Source organism: Spodoptera frugiperda, unplaced genomic scaffold (assembly GCF_023101765.2).
Source record: "Spodoptera frugiperda isolate SF20-4 unplaced genomic scaffold, AGI-APGP_CSIRO_Sfru_2.0 tig00000675_1, whole genome shotgun sequence".
Lineage (NCBI taxonomy): Eukaryota > Metazoa > Arthropoda > Insecta > Lepidoptera > Noctuidae > Spodoptera > Spodoptera frugiperda.
Window position 1 is genome coordinate 14,806 of NW_026095717.1, and position 18,430 is coordinate 33,235.

At 34.1% G+C, this 18,430-nt stretch overlaps 1 protein-coding gene across 1 annotated transcript; it reads left to right on the forward strand.

Moving 5' to 3' along the window:
• The first annotated feature begins 16,784 nt into the window (after nucleotides 1–16,784).
• LOC126912981 (actin-histidine N-methyltransferase-like) lies at nucleotides 16,785–18,413 on the forward strand. Its single transcript, XM_050707608.1, has 2 exons — nucleotides 16,785–17,405; nucleotides 18,089–18,413. The coding sequence occupies exons 1-2, from the start codon at nucleotides 17,105–17,107 to the stop codon at nucleotides 18,337–18,339; spliced, it is 552 nt and encodes a 183-aa protein (XP_050563565.1). The 5' UTR covers nucleotides 16,785–17,104; the 3' UTR covers nucleotides 18,340–18,413.
• Nucleotides 18,414–18,430: the final 17 nt, after the last annotated feature.

The following is an 18,430-nucleotide window of genomic DNA, read 5'->3' on the forward strand; positions in this document are numbered from 1 at the left end:
GTATGTTTTGTTTGTTTAGGTGTCTTTCAGATATTAAAATACTTTAAAAATAGTTTTTTGTAGGGAGCTGATAACCAAAATGGAGCTGAGGGTGCTGAAATTACGGACTTACGAGATGATTATGAAAATTAAAGGCGTATAAATCCCATAATTAACTCTTGGCCTGATACCCTACTTTGAAACCCTGTGTACCGAAATCCAAATATTAATTGATTTTCAATTTACAAGCCCCCAAAACTGAAAAGATAGACCATCTTTTGTAAGTGATCCATTCTGCGTTTGACCTAACTATGGTGTGAAATAGTGTATATAGATGTAAATGCATATATTAGGTAAGTAGACCATAGCTCAATGCACCTTAATTCCTAAACATGAAAATACTCGTGGTAGACTAAACAATGAAATGAGGATAGACACAAAGTTCGATTTACAGAAGTCGGATATTTATGCCAGACAGGGAATTACCTGAGTAGGTATAGGTACCTAGATATTTTAATAGCAGGAAATGCGCCAGAGAAACCTGAGTAATTGATAAATTAAAAAACTACTTACTTAATCAATTAATGAGATGTGAACTTGTGCAGCAATATTTCGACCTATAATTGTCAATTTTCCGTGTTAAACCTGAGAAAATAAACACGCAAAAATTTACTGTAATCAGCGAATGATATTGGTATTTTTCTTCATCATATAGGTAAGAATAATCATCAAATAATATATATATATATATATATATATATATATATTATTTGATGAAAGATATTGATATATATATATATATATATATATATATATATATATATATATATATGTCGGCGCAACCACATCAATTATCCAGAGAAAGTAGAATAAGTTTGGTTAATTCACTTGATTGTCCTAAAAATCAGTTTATTAATCATCAGTTGATTATTTTAAGTTTAACACGATGTAAAATTAACGTTATCATTGTAATTTCAATACTTAACCTAAAACTTGTAAGCACGTGCTCGTGCGCCGAGTCCTATAAATACGCCCGCACTGTAGGCAATCGAGGCAGTTGCACTCCGATCGCCGTACAGTACGGACCTCTCTGGGAGTTGAATAAACTAAGTATACAGTGCTCGTGAAGTTTTTCTAAGTCCCAAAATGGGTGACCATCGTGAGAACAACAACTGTGACGTCAGCAATGATGACGTCACACTTTTTCAAAACACCACGGAGATTTCTCCTTCGTCATCAGAAGTGGGATTGCAAGAAGCCCTTACCCCAGCCGCTTCATCATCAGCTCTTCCACCTGATCAACTGGAACGAATCAACAGCCGCAAGTACATCAAAACCACGACCTGGAGAGTGAAAATAACCCACCAGAATAAACAGATAAGTATTGCATAGTTAATTACTCTTTTCAAATTTCAAAAATTCCAAATTAAACTCCGAGAACTCTACGAGACCCTCCGAGAAATCTACGAGACCCTCCGAGAACTCTACGAGACCCTCCGAGAAATCTACGAGACCCTCCGAGAAATCTACGAGACCCTCCGAGAAATCTACGAGACCCTCCGAGAAATCTACGAGACCCTCCGAGAACTCTACGAGACCCTCCGAGAACTCTACGAGACTAACAACTAATTTATAATGAACAGAAATCCTTCTCAGAGAAAATACTTTCTTTGCCTACAGGTAATCACATCACAACATAACAAAACCAACGAGAATCACCGAGAACCTACGAGAATCACCGAGAACCTACAAGAATCACCGAGAACCTACGAGAATCACCGAGAACCTACGAGAATCAACAAAAAAATCAACGAGGCTGGTGCAGAGCGCGCACCGCCTGTCAGTATGGCCGTGTCGGCGCAACCACATCAATTATCCAGAGAAAGTAGAATAAGTTTGGTTAATTCACTTGATTGTCCTAAAAATCAGTTTATTAATCATCAGTTGATTATTTTAAGTTTAACACGATGTAAAATTAACGTTATCATTGTAATTTCAATACTTAACCTAAAACTTGTAAGCACGTGCTCGTGCGCCGAGTCCTATAAATACGCCCGCACTGTAGGCAATCGAGGCAGTTGCACTCCGATCGCCGTACAGTACGGACCTCTCTGGGAGTTGAATAAACTAAGTATACAGTGCTCGTGAAGTTTTTCTAAGTCCCAAAATGGGTGACCATCGTGAGAACAACAACTGTGACGTCAGCAATGATGACGTCACACTTTTTCAAAACACCACGGAGATTTCTCCTTCGTCATATATATATATATATATATATATCGTCAGTGACCCGGTTGTGGCCACTTTAAGAATTTTGTCGACTTTGAGGCTTTCTTAACTTATAGTTTTTGTTATCACGAACATATTTCTTGTAAAAAGTAATTTAACATGTATTAACCTTGCCTAAGAAAACCCTTTTTTTAAAGAACGTCCAATAGAAAAATAACTGTATAAGAAAGAAAAAAAAAGGCAGTTTGTGCCATTTTTGGCCAGATTCGTGCCATTTGTGGCCACGGTCTTGTGCCAGTTCTGGCCATCAAAAAATACAATAAAAGTAATCAAAATTTATTAATTAAATTGGACATTTTACAAACAATGGTTTTTATTTAGTTTGAAAAATATGAAATATTATTACTTCACTTGAATTTAACTTACAAATAAAGAGATCAACATTTATATGACGTTGGTAAAAGCTGCAAAGTAAACTGACCTCCCCTTTGTGTGAAGGCAATTTATTGCATCTCTGAAAATGAAAAATATGTATTTGTTGATATGTAAAGCCAAGGAAAAAAAGCCACGATAAAATAAAGGGGAAGAAGTCGGGTGTCTATGTACATTAGTTTTGGCCAGCCATGTGGCCAAAGGTGGAGAAATTCATAATTTTGTCTCCATTAGTGGCCACCTTCTAATAACCGCACTTCAGAAACATATGGCGACAAAATAACTTTAGTTTCACTTAGACAATATATTCTTCATGTAGTATTAACATAAACATCCAAACAATAAGCAAAGATTTAAAAAATAAAAACCAAATCCTCACCCGCTCGCCTTAGCCTTTTTGTTAAGATCTTAACAATTTCACCCTCAACTAAAAAGAATGACTTGTTGCATCGAAGTGAAGTTTGACACATCAAAGCTGCCAACGGTATCAGTGTCTCCAATATTCAATATTTTAAATACTGTATATCACAGAGTAATTTATTTGTCCATGCCTTAGTTATAAATATTTGAAGATCCAAATGGCCACAAAGGGGTCGGTGGCCACAACCGGGTCACTTGCCCTATATGAGTTTGTAATATTTTTCCTGTGTGTTGTATGTGTGGTCATAAATAACATCGTTTAAATATTATATTTTTTAAATCTAATTCTTACTTACTGTGTACCTTTCAAAAACCATACTTTTTTTGTGGGGGGAAATCATCCAATGACTTCTCTCGCCTTGGGTCAAAAGGGAGTGTCAGACTCATACTGACTAAAAACCCCGTTCCGACCCCTGCTTTTCGAGCCAAAACCTCGGCAAACCCGCTTGGTAGACCGCAGCTGTCAGTTACGATTGACATCCAACAGAACCTAAGCACGATTAATACTATGATCACCTATAAACTTACCCATAATTCTTAGTTTATATGAGCCCAGTAACATAAATACCATCTTAGTCCTATTACACAAATCCTATACCAAGACCGACTTGTATACAGTTTATAATGAAATATCGTCAACAAACACTAAGAGCAAACAATTAATTTTTATAGTAAAATACATTACGAATGGTCATAAGGTACATAGTTAATTCTAAACACTTAGCTTTAGACATAATAAAGTTCAAATAACTGCGTTACTATTGATCCTTGCCTTGGCTTTTGTATTTATCTTAGTACTTTAATAGCCATTTATCGATCAAAGCGCCGCCCGTGAAGAACTAATCTATGCGAATATTGAGCATACATTTATAAGATACGCACGCATTTGCGCATAACATACTATTAGAAGTAATTGATTTGCAATAAAGTGTGCAGAAATATTGTAGGTTATAGAAAATATGAGTTAACCTCATAAATATAATTATTATCAATGTTTGTATTTATTTCATTAGACTGTATGTTATGTAAAGAAAGGGTCGAGGGTATTCAAATCAAGTGAAAGGTTAAGGTATTTTTAAAACGTGGCCCCACACTAGGTTTTTCTCCTGTGTTGTGGGTGCGTCTACAAACATACCAGTTCACATACATATCACACCCAGACCAGAAACAACAATATGTAGATCACACAAATGCAGTTACCCCGTGAGGGAATCGAACCCGCTTCACATTGCACGGCAGCCAGTTGCCCAGTCACCACGCCAACTATGCAAGTTCAACGTAGGTAAAAATAATTTAAAGACTATTAAAATACACTGAAAATGGAAAAAGCTCATGTACAGTCAGCACAGCTACCTACATAGTATGCAGGTTCTGAAAATAAAGATTGATTCAGTGATTACAGAAGATATGGACTGGTTTAAAACTGTGTATATAATGTTGTACATAATTATATAACCTTTATATATAAGATCTGAAAACTTTTTAATAGCCTTAAAGCTCTATAATGATTTTGAAATCCTTTATCATTCATCAAACAATTCAATGAGAAATAAAAAATAATCAATGTTGTGACTTTGTGTGCCTTTCAAAAACCACATCAATATGAAGATTGCAATGGCTGATGATTAATTGATGCCAAGAACCTGACCTTGGACAAGAACTACTCAAGTTCTTTTCACGAACGACATTGTTAAGCCGTGAGAACAAATCAACAAACACTGATCAATCGTTAAAAAACATCATAATATCCTTGAAAATAAAACAGATGAGGAAAGGCAATATACCTAATATTTATAATTAGGAGCAATCAATTATATTCTTACTTATATACCTTCTACAATATAAAAAGAATCGCTAACCGTGTTGCTAAGCGCAAATCTCGAGAACAGCTGAACCGTTTTCATTAATTCTTTTTTTGAATTTGTTGGAGAAGGTTCTTATGTAAGAAAAAAAAAATTAACGAATATGAAAAAAATCCAAGGCGAAACAAAGTTCGCGGGGTCTGTTAGTTAATCATATTAATAAAGTTTCTATGCTCAATGTAACTTCCCACAAGTTACGGGTACATGCTACCCTGAAATTGTTTAATCAATTTTCAACTCTACTGCATAACAATAAAGTTCAAAAGACGATAAAAAAATGCTTTGACAAATTAGGGTAGCTTGTCCTGCTGGTGTCTGTACTTAACTAAAGGTTTTACCATAATCTCTTGATCCAAGTACAAATACACAGATGTTTGTGGTTTTTAATGGAATTGTTATTGATCAAACTAATTAGGATTGCCTTGTGAATTAAACTGGTAATAACTAGTAGTGTTACACGATGTCGTGAGTTCCGTTCCAAGTTAGGCCTATGTGGATTATCCCTTTGGAATTTTTTCAGCTGTTTCCATCCATGTAAACTGTTTGGGCAAACAAACCGTACCTACCTTACCTTATCACCCTTTTAATTGTCATGGAGATTTGTATTCTCCACGCGTCGTATAAAAGAAACAAAACAAGTATGTGTGAATGTGACTTTAATTAAGCAATCAATGACTACTGCGGCTGAAAATTCCCAACCATCTATTTGATTGACCTAATGATAGGTCGATAAAGCCAAAACCTAATATCAATCACAAGAGGAAATTGAACTTAAATACCTTGATGAGGAGATTAGGTTATATCTGTATATGTAGATATAATAATACCTAGACTTTTATTGAGATCCGTACTAGAGAAAAAAAAAACGAAATAAAATCTTAAACCAAAATTTTCGTGTGAATGTTAGCCTAAAATTCTACTATTTTATTTTATTGTTCCGTATGTTTGGAAATTAGTGTTTAAAACAAACGATCTTTCGACAAAAGCCTCCTCCAACCTTTTCCACCCATGTTTTCTTGGGCCCCTCTGCTCCATGGATGCCTGTCAATTGTGTAATATCATCATCTCATCTCTTCAGTGGCCTTCTCCTCTTTCTTTTACCTTCTCTTGGGATCCATCGCGTAACAATTTGTATCACATCACACTTCACCCTATACTTATAATATTAAAGTTAGAAAACGTGAAAATTTGTTTGTTTGGATGTTTGTCCGTCAATCACGCTGAAACTAGAGAACGGATTTTAATAAAATTTGGTATACCTACAGAGAGAATGATGAGCCGACTTGGGTGATAGAATACTTTTTATCCGACGCGAACGCGGGCGAAGTCGCTGGCAGAAATTAGATAATATAGCTAAAATAAACACTAAATATCAACCAGTAAACCTGTCTCCACTTCCCACTAACATTCTAGACACTTTATTCAGCAATCAATAAGCAATTTGGCACGAATCAAGGAACTACGGCTCTTGCTTTCAGTTAGCATTACCTTGTAAATGATTTTTCAACACATTAAGCCTTGGCATTTAAAAGTGAATGAAGAGACGACACATTAGTTCAGTAGGCACGGCTAAACAGGATTGTAATGTGTGTTAAAAGCAGTAATTGTAATCCAATAAGCCGTTTAAGAATTACGAAATGAAATAAAATCAATAAACAAACATATTAACGTTGATCGTACGTAAATGTGAAGTAATTGCCGTAAGTAGATAGAGGTAAGCGCTTTAAAGCCGGATGTGTCCGTTAATTTAATAATATCACGAAAAAGATTAATGGCCTAACAAATTATGTTGAACATCAGCAACAAAATACGATCCTACGCGTTCGCTGATTCGCCAATCGCTGTCCTTTAAACGGCTACTTAATTAATGATACTACTTGAAACAGCTGTTTTTTTGTAAATTGGAAGCCTCTAGCAATGTTTAAATTCATAATTATAATGAGTTGGTTCAGGAAGCCAGTTTATATTGGATTTCTTCAAAATACTCGATTTTTCTAGATGTTTCAACAAATCTCCAAAATAAGGACAACATGCATACTGTGCATTCGCTTTTCTACATCTATTGAATTTGTCTCTTTTCTATGATAAGAATTTTAACTAAATGTTTCGTATACCTAAAGTAGTTCTCATAGACTTCTATTTTCGTTTCGAATATGTACATTTAATTTTTTTTTTCAAAATTGACCTATAAGTAGATGATATCATGGCGCCGAACTTGATAGATTAGTTATAATAAAATCTACACAATACATAAACATGAGATTATTATGAAGTAATGCTTATTTATAGAATCGAGACGGTAGTTCAGTGTATAAACATACACTTAGTAAATGCTCTACTTAGGTCCATTATCTTAAAAGTACCTACTGCTTAATTCAGAAAGCTTTAAAAAGTTACTAATACATTCTTCGTTCATGATTTCTGGCATCCTGCTTACCCCAGAAGTTCATCTAGAAGCCATTCTAGAATAGTAGTAATTTTTTTTAAATATCCTATTTGTAATTCTAATTCTGGCCACTATATCGCTAACTGCCGTATTCAAAGCCATTTAATGATTACTTAAACTTTTCCTTAGTAACGATTTTGTTCCGAAAACAAGCGCTAAAGACTGGGTAAAATAATCATTAAATGTCTCTGTTTGACAGTAATAAATGATAAATCTATGATGAAACCGACTATGGGAGACGCCCACCTAGACAAGTTTTTCACTTGGGACTTGAAAACACGTAAGTTGATCTCCTTCTAGAACACAGGCACTGGTGAGAACTCTGGAAGGCTACAAGAAAAACATACAAACATGTTTTAAAAAAAATATACTTTAACGTACTGGTTTTGGGTTCAAACTTGACACTGGTGTCAAGGGTGGCACTATTGGTAGCTTAATTTGCTCTTAAATTAGTGAATAAAAATACATCAATAAATTTTATCTTGATTAACAATTCCTAAGTACTTATAAGACCTCCAAGAATCTATATATAAGGAGTTATATACAAAGATCAGAATATTTCCCAAGATAAAATATCGAATGTAACGCTTCGTGCAGTTTTCAATGTTAAGCATGCAACCTTCAATAAAGTAAATAGGTACAAAGCTCTTCAGTTTGTATGCTATCACATTACTTGATCGTTCCTGAATGAAATATTACTTAATTAGGACTTAAGTATCTAATAAGTGTTTATCTTATGAAGTCTAGTCTTTTAAATAAATAAGATTAAATATAGCATCCTGGTTTTTAATCATAAACCTCTAAATAAATAAAGATATATAAAAAACCTGGTTTTTATTATGTGAAACATATAATAAAGTGTAGGTCCGCAGTATAAGAACTTTGATATTCAAAAAGCTTTTGGGTAGACGCTACAGAGTAGTAAACAAGCGTTGATAAACAAGACGATTTGTATGCAGCAGAAGTCACGATATTTATACTTTTATTGTAATAACCGTAGACATTGCTGTGCCATTAGTTCTAAAATTAGCCCAACACGGGTGTACTTCGTGAACGCGACATTATCCTTTTAGTAGAGGTGGCATGTCGACACTATGAATGCAGCTGAACTTTACAATTACTTATGATATTAACGTGGACGTCAGAGCATACTAACAACATGATTGTTTACAACATTGCGGTCAGTAGTGAGTTGGATATAGTCACGTGATGACTAAGGACCCAACCCACGGACAAAAGGACCTAGTCGGAACAGGTCGTGACCGTGACTCAATCCTTCGATGATGTAATTCTTCGTAATTGATTCGATGATTCGTATGTTTAGTGATTGGACGCTGCAGGAGGATATATCGATAGTTTATGTGTCGATGGAAATTTTATAGACTTGTTCTACTCTTATACAAATAGGAGCAAAGCTTCATGTGTTACTTAATGTTGTCTTTACAATTATCATTCCCTATTTGTGTTTCCAGCTTTCAAACGTACATAATTATATGCTGCAACAATACAAAGAAATCAACACAGCGCTGTTCAAACAAATAGTGATATTGCGTAGACATTTCCATTAGCTTTGGTGATTGTTGACAATAAAATACCTTCTCACATTCTTGGTTTTGTAACTATTTGTGTGTCCACGAGATTAACCATCTACGTAAGATGTTATCAGCAAACAGTTGTGACTTTTGGCCCTCTCAGTTGTAAAACTAGGTCACATATGCGAATTATCCTTCATTCTATGGGATTTAATTGTGAATGATAACCGTTACAAGGTTTTTGGAAGTACTGTATTGCTTAACTAGTAAATACGAGTTCCATGATCTTTGTTATAACCATAGAATATCCTGATAAAACTGTTCATAAAACGCAGTCTACGCGTTGGATGAGTGCATAGATGCTAATGCAGATAACTAATAAATCGACTCACCTGAAACCCGAGAACATCGTTTAGAGACGGGATTGAAACAAGTGATTACTAACGCCAATTACCTAGTGTTTGTTTGAGTCACATTTGCACATAACACGTGTCATGTACATAGAACATGCGAGAAACCGGCAAACTGTCGATATCGACAAACAATAAAATGCTCGTCCATCACTTCATCACTAACCGCAGTTAGCACGTCAGACGCAACGAATCTCTTCGTCACTCGTGACATCACAACTATTACCGAATGAAGATGACATGGAAAGTGACTTATATTAATTACGTACGTCGTAGTGCGTAAGTTCACTTGGCAGAAATGGCTCTGAGTCCTCACTGACGCGCTCGCTAACGGTCAGAACTACTTCAAAAACAGTTTAAGGAATACCTGAGTAAATTGTTCACTATTGAATTAATAGGTGTTATTTCCTTGTGTGCATTTATATTTATTACTGACATGGCCTTGATTCGGTGGCTTTGAAGCATGAAACAGCTGAAACGATCCATTAAATTTTACAATATAAAAATCCAATGCCATGCATTATAATGCAGAGCACAGCACACGTCGTGCAACTTGCCGCACGAGTTACTCTTCCGCACCCTTATAAGTAATTCTCACTTACTCCAACTTGATCGTTATGGGAGTGGACAGAAGGCGGATTTATTAATGAATTAAAACCAATCGGACAATACAATCGCAATTATTAAAGCTTTAAATAACACAGCGATCGATTAAATAATGATTTATATCTTCCTCACTCCGCATATGCATTAAGTAGGTAGTTGATTATTCAAATAAATGATGTTTGTCATTTTATTTGCGTAAAGAAGAGGCGTCGTTAGATAAAAAAGTTCCGCGTTAGTTGATTTTTTAATTAATTAGAGGCAAATGTTAGAGGTATGGCAAATGCCAAGGTGCACGTAATTAAATTTTGATATTATTAATCAGAAAGTTTAATTAGAATACGTTTGTTTGTTAATTAACACATCAATCTCCTTCAACACCCAATTAATTGATTTTTTCCAATACCAATAGTGCACTTTAGGCTTCATTCTTGGTATTTCACAATATTTAAAACATTTGCGATCTCTACGATGATGTATGTAGATATGTAGGAGCTTACTAGCAAGTCTGTAGCTAAAGAACCTACTTAGGTATGGTAAATGGTCACGACTATTTCCAGGAAAACGTTTTCTTCTCATCTCGCTAGTTCTTGTTAATTCCGGACTTCTTTTAACTTTGTATTTATCATACAAAATAAAACTATATTTTACTAATTTATTACTACTTTGTGAGACTTGTTAAAACGGTTCCGACAAAATAACCTGTGTGCCACTTCCTAGTATCTTCAACTTTCCGCATACTGGATTGTAGCATATCGTAGTTGGTAGACTTAAAACTATGTATAATAGGTTGGACAAATAATTTTCCCGTAGATATTTGACGCCTATGATGAATGTTGCGTAGTATTGTACCGTGCAATTGAACAGTCCGTCCTGACTTTCATTGTAACATCAGAAGCTGCTGATGCTGTCCTATAGATGCCCTATAAATCAGAGAAGATTTTTTTCCTGACAAACCAATAGATCAATGGTTAATCAATAGGGAATTCTTCATAGTATAAGTGGGAATTTCCTTTAATGGGAGTAAATATTTGTTACTCTACATATTCATTAGGGAAATAAATGGCGTTATGAGTAGGAAATGATCACGTACCGTATGTTTATTTTATTCAGGTATTCCTTAAATCATCCATATAAACTACCTGCTGGTTTACTAATCCAGAAAAACCCGTACCTAGTGCCGCAAGTCTTTCAATATTTAACATGTTAGCGAACTGACATCATTGCTAAATATATGGCTGGACCCTAAACACTATATTTATAGCGCCCCAAGCGATTGCTAGGCTAGTCACTCAACAAAATTCAATTTGCTTAGATAATAAGTGCATGATAACGTGGACATTAAGCTTAATTGAAAATCAGGATAGCTATTATAAATTAAATAGTTAAAGCCGTTACTGCGTTAAACGGTACGCACCGAGCTTTGCATAAAGTTCACGCTTCGCTAATGTATTCCACGATCGCTGAGCTCATAGCCTTTATTAGAATTCTCAATCAACATAAATGTTTCGACTGTATTATACACATTAGAGCTAGAAACTTTCGAACCGAACCTAGGGCCAGCGCTGACTCCGTAATGAAAGGTGTGTCGCTCAGGAATTCAAGTAGAAACTCTACTATTATTTCACGCGTTAACCCATGCAAATTGTACTGCGAATGTGAACTATGATCTCATTGGAACAATCGTCACATGTCTGATGGCTCAGTTCTGTTAAACTTCAAATTGATGCCTTGGTTAATTTTGTAAGTTCTTCGTAGTACCTAATATTATGTGTACGGTATTAGTTTAGAAATCCGAAAGGAGTTCTTCAAAGGAAATATAGAATAATTCAAACGCATGGGACACTTAAGTGTTGTCAATGACTGCTGCCTCAAACTGGATGTACCAGATTTCTTAACGGATCGGATAGACTTACATAAAGGTGCGGCCGTCGGACTTTTGATACGTTTTGGTGTTTGTGTGGCATTTTGAAAATGAGTCAATTATGTTATTTTTATATTTTTTATCTACCTGAGAATGACAGCGTGCAAAAATAAAGTCAGTATTTTTCTGCGGATAATTTTAAACAAATCTTCAAAAAGATACCTACATGTCACTAAATACAAGTTTTCAGAAGGACAAAGATTGAGTACCTATACTGAAATCATGAGAGAAAATTTTGCATATGGGCCGACATCCTCCATAGTCGACGGCATAATTGCTTTCCATCAGACAAATTTGTAGTTAAAAGCCGAACTCTGAATTACAAAAAGATAAAAAAGACTATAATGATGAAGATTGATGAATTTCATACTTGCTATAAGTTTCATAGAATAGTTTGGCAATAAAAAGTTATGAAGTCTAAGACTTGAAAGGCTTAATACCTCCTGAATACTCAACGACTCTTTCAAGGTACAGTTTAGTGAAGAAAAAATTGGTGATAAACCCATCGCATTAGGTAATGCGATGACTGAATATCAAAATTAACAAGCTACTGTGACGATCCCTAACTTTTTGTTAACTAGGGTCCAAAAAAATTATATCTACTGGTGATGTTGATGACTAAGTCAACATACAAATAGATGTCGTCCGACTTAATAATTGAATAATAGGATCATGTGGAAGTTAAAATATATCTGATACAGGCAAAGATGATCTAACTTTTGTCAAGTCGTGTTCTTTATTTTTTGTGCGTTTGCACAAGGATGTAAGTATGGCAAGCGTGACTAATACAAACCAATGTGCTGTAAGCTAAACAATCTATGCCTCATAAAATCTTAGGTCTTACAAAATTTTAATTGCATGGTCATATACCGACCATATTATTGTGACTGTTAGTCGGTTGTACACTTTACAGGACGATAAACAACTGTTTCTTCAAAAGATTACGTAGCAAAATAGCGTTTAATTTCAGTTTCATCTTTGTTTTGTTAGATATGCATCGTCGTAACGCCTACAGAGTCTACAGCAGGGGCGTAGCTAGCGCCGTTTATGCCGTATCAATCATACGGGGCCCCCGGGCTACAGGGGCCCACCAACGTAAACAAAAAAATAAAAACCTCCCGATTTTATTTAATTTCAGAAATTACCAAAGTTTGAACACACACATTTTCGTGTAAAGCATGCGTTCAAAAGTTGGCAGCAACTTTAAGAAAATTAACATCGTCGTTAGGGCCCTCAAACATGGGCTCACTGTTATAGTATCCTTTGAGGCTCGAGAGACAGAGCGTGAAAAGCCATTGGATGATTTTCCCCCTCAAGGCACGCTAGGCCACTGGTCTACAGACCCTGCAATCTTTTTCACGAATAAATTATCAAGTTATTACGTTTAGCTCAAAAATTATTGTTTAAATTCATCTCTATTAAATCTCAGCTAGAATTATATCATCTAGTTAAATTTCAATGCTAGCTACTACTGAAAAGTATAGGAGATCCAACAAAATTCTGTTGTCTGCATTGGGTTTGTCAAGTAGGTAACCGCTATTGGCACTTGCTGCCTTTAAATCGAGATTTCAGAGAACAATAAAGTAAATAATATTGTAACAACATCATTTAGATCTCAATCATTTTGTACTTAGTATTTTAGCTTCTTGGTTGACAGCTGTTGTTTAATGACTCCTTGAAGGAATTGATTTGAATAACTTAACATGGTAAACACAATGCGTTCTTAGAAATATTTGTAGGTCGTAAATAATAATTTCATTGTTATTAGCTAGTGTTGTTATGGGTAAATTGCATAACCTGATGTCATGTACAACATTAAATTGTTATTATGGTTGATTTTAATAAGATAGACATGACTTAAGTATTAATTCTCCTTCCAAGTGCCTGCGAATATGAGGATCTACTCTACCCACGGGTTACATTTTTGTCAATACAGATTGTATCAAGTAATGCGTTTATATTAATGATCGAAGAGTAATGCACAAAGAGGATTAAGAATTCCCCGTGATACAGCTGAGTCAAGTTTGGCCTGATTCTCAGTGGATGATGTTCATAGCTCTAATTTATTTTTTGTCGTCAGCAGAGAACAGTGAGTGCATTCCAAACTGTCAGATAAAGGATCTTCCGTTTCACTGTCCAAATCATTCCACACATCTTTTAGATCTACTTAAGTATGATAAATCAACGATTATACTCTATTAAGAGGAAAATATCAAGACATATTGAATGACACGGAAGTTCGTTGGTTTTGGTATACAAAAAACGTGAAAATACGATAGTTAATCAACAATTTCCTCCTCCATCTTGGCAATAAATACCCCACATTCTTATGTATTTTTTCTTTAATACAGATTAATTATTACTATTAAGATAAAGACATATTCGCATTAATTACGCCGCACTATCGAAGGAACTTAATTTATGTACGTATATGGAGATAATTGTATGAAGTAATTATGTGAGATACAAAATGATTCATTATCTTCAATGAAGACGGGTATATGAAGTAAATAACTAAGTATATAAGTATATGTAGGTACCTAGACCTAATCATACGTATTGGTATAAATAACATTGTAAGATTTTACATTTGATATATTATTATTAAATGATGATATGAGTATGATGATGTCAAAATTTATTTATAGCTTATAAGTACTTATGTTATATTAATAGGTATTACCTATGTCAATAAGTACCTACTTAAGTAGTAGTAACTTAGGTATGGCCTTTAAGTAAATTAAAGTAGAACTTACTTAAGTATTAGTAAAATGGTTACTTTGCAGTGTGAAGCAAATAGGTAGACAAGTACTGTTTTTTCAACTGTGTATGTGAACTTGTATGTTTGTAAACGCACCCACGACACAGGAGAAAGTCCTAGTGTGGGACAATGTTTAAAAAAAATGCAGTACTTTATTACTAACTAAATGGTTGAAATGTTGGACAAATGGAATTTGGAGCCAAACACGCTCACGTCCCACATTCACATAAGACAGAACACAATGCTTTTGAGTCAATCTATAGGTTCGGTTTCTCCAGGCGTCGGGATCCGTGAGTATTTTTCAGCATGAGTAGGTATATACCTAATATACTTACACACTTTTTCCTTGAGTGCTCGCAGAAACTACAGACTACCGCATGTCGTCTACATTCTACGATCCTTACGTAGGTACTTACCTGTTTGCAGGTAAATATTTCGTCCTTGTTTATTTTGCTATACTAAAAAGAGAAAGTGTTACTGTAATTCACGAGGTTGTTGTAGGCAAAAAATATTTGAAGTGTTTAAAGTAGGTACCTCCAATAGGTATTATGTGAGCATGGATAAAATATTAACAATAGTCATCTAGTCATCTACAACCGATGCATTAGTTTGATGAATCATTTTAAACTTCCACGTTGCATTTTAAAATACGGAGAATTGTCCAGGTAGTGTAAGGCAGATAGCACTCGCTTCAAATAAATCACAGAAATTCAGTAGAACCTTGATAAACATTTATGCAACATTTATTGACAAACATTCATTACCTGCTTGAGAAAAGGGAAAAATGATTTCCCTAATCGTTCAGACTTTATGAGACTTTATGAGATAGGTAGGTACCTATCCTAACTGGTTAAATGGTTTACTAAATACATAATTTCAATACCAATAACAGGTGGCTTTCACAAAATGAGGTACGTTAAAACATTAAATAGAGTGATACATTACATAATTTACTACATTCTACTCTATACTACATTCTGCAACCGCATTAATATACAGAACAATTCTTTCTCTGGCCCCAAAAGTGGGACGATTTCAAATAACTTTTCTGGGAACTGGCCGCTCCGGTGCCAAGTGCTCGCTGCACCACTGTCATTGCCAAACGAAGTTAGATCTTTATCAATGCCTAATCAACTGTGATGTTATTAAAAGTACCTACATTTTTTAGCACAAGAAAATTTACATGTCAAATTAAATAGTTCTATAGACATGACTAGTTGTAACAAAACGTAACAGTTATTTTTTTATTGATACCTATGTCTTTTTTCTTGAGTTCACAAAAAACTATAAAAGAGTTTTAACAACCTGTAATTGAAGGACTTATAATAATCTTAAGTATCTAGGCCTACAATAGTTTTTATCTTTATGAGCAATATATGTAGTAATATGTATAAACACAACATAAATAAAGTTCATACCTATTTAACCTACATTACATTCTACATAAATAAGTATGTACTTACCTATACTTTCCCAATTATTGTGTAATATAATGTCTCACGATTTAACACAACATACTACTTTATAAGAGTTATAAGTTAAGTACTATTGCGTTAAAAAATCTTGCAAGAGTTGCAAACTGATAATTTTCAAACTTTTCGCGCCATTGGACTACGTTCCGTTTTTTGTTTTTTCAAAGTTTTGGTATAGATAATAAACTAATTAAATATATTCTAGTAAAACTGGTCTGGTCATTTAGCTTACCTAAAATATTTTAAATTTTCGGTTTTGCTAAATAAAAGTAAATCCAAATAAAAAATACGTTACGGTGTGGTACAGTACCTACAGCTTAACTTCTCATCATGTTAAAAGTGCGACAATAGTCGTTGTGTCGTATCTGGAACACAATTATAAGGCTTGGTCTACATTAGAGAAAGATTTATTAAAAAATAATATGAGTTTTGAAACTAAAACCTTATTCAACTAATTTAAAGTAAATGCCAATCAAAAAAAGTTAAAAAGTACCTGTATTGCTTGCAGAATAATTTAGAACCCTTACACTTACCTAACAACCTTAATATTTTATTAAAAATTCTACAGTGCCCATTTATGTAAAAAAAAAAACAAGAAAATCAGGTGTCAAGTTTGATTTAAATTTTACTTTGCATAATAAATGATTGTTTAAGAAGGTATCTCATTTGATGAAGGTAGTTACAATATTGAAGGTTGTGTTTAATTGTTGTCATGTTAATAATTAGGTAACGTGCAAATAAATCATTATCATCACGCAATCAAAACCTTTTGCTATCATACTTCATACCAGTAGTTAGTAGACATCGAACATTATATAAATTATGTAAAAAAGTTTACTCGAAACAAGTGTTAAACATAGCAGCCCTAAGTGTATAACAACCTTTACGTCAAATATCTTTCACTTTTGAAAGGAAAACATTTCAAAATTTTAGGAACCTATTTTTAGCGTATATTATTCCCACGTTTTAGATTAAGTTACTTTCTATATTTTTAGTTTAGTTTTAACTCTTGAAGTGCCAGCACTTTGAACAGTATGGGCCGCAAATCTCAATCAAAACAAAATCCCAAGAAGAATGCAGGGAAGGAAAACAATAAGTTCATTCAACAAAAACGTAAAGAATTAGCAGTTCTCGTGGATAAAGTGTTGAGATTAACGCGAGTATTCCAGGCTTCTACTAATGTGATAAAAAGTTGGGAGCATCATTTAGAAATTGATGCTCTCATTAAAGAAATATTGAATCTAGAGGGTCCTCAGCCTAAAAGTGGACAGGGCAGGCATTCAAACATTGATAAGTTTTACAAGTGGCTAAGTGAGAATGAGGTGCAACTTGATGGTAAGTGCAAACAATCTTGTGCAGCAAGTTTAAAATAAGTACCTAGTAACTCTAAGAATTTCTTTCCATTTTCCTGTTTGTCAACCTAATAAGACTGAGTTGTTGTAAGCACTGACAATTGGTTACAGTTTTCGATTAATCTGTCTCTAAATGATGGAAGTTGATTATCATACCAATCTTAAATGGACAGTGAATTCTATATGATTTATGTATAAGGAAGTCATAAAATATGAGTCAGTTGTAATGTAAATGTGAGTTAATAATAATAGTTTGTACTATTGATGGTTCTCAATATAGTCTTATCAATTGTCTATAAAACAAGTAATCAAGGATGAATGTAATTAGCATTTTATTAATATTTTGTAATGTATTAGAAAAATGGAAGACAAAAAAAATATTATTCAAAGGTTTTTAATATTTTCGCTCAGCATAGTATAAGAATAGATAATAATTAAATTATTAATACATTTTTACTATAATTGGGCTACTACAAATGTGTGAACTGTCACGTCAAAGGAATGTGAGAATACCGCACAACTCTCGTAAGTGTGAGTGAGAGATTTAATAAAAATGACTGATGACAGTTGATAAACATGTCTTATCATGTTTTAAAGGCCCAATTATACTTCTATTTTTGCATAACCATAAAACAAATATTAAACAAAATGTACACAACATTACAGGTATTGAAATAGCCGAGTTTGAAGGCTACGAGTTTGGTTTGAAAGCAACAAAAGAATTCAAAGAAGGTTCGCTTCTTCTGACTGTGCCATCAAAGCTGATGATGACAGAGAAGAATGCTAAGGAATCAGAGCTAGGAAGCTTCAGTGATCCGTTGTTGCAAAATATGCCAAATATAACACTCGCATTGTTCCTGCTATTAGAAAAGAATGATCCTAGTAAGTATTTGTTCTTTTTAATATTATTATTTTAGTCTTAACCTTATCTTAAACCTGTAATGGTCATTAGAATTAATTTAAAATGTGTCTGCTCCACCCATATCTTTAGAGCAACCATTGTGAGAA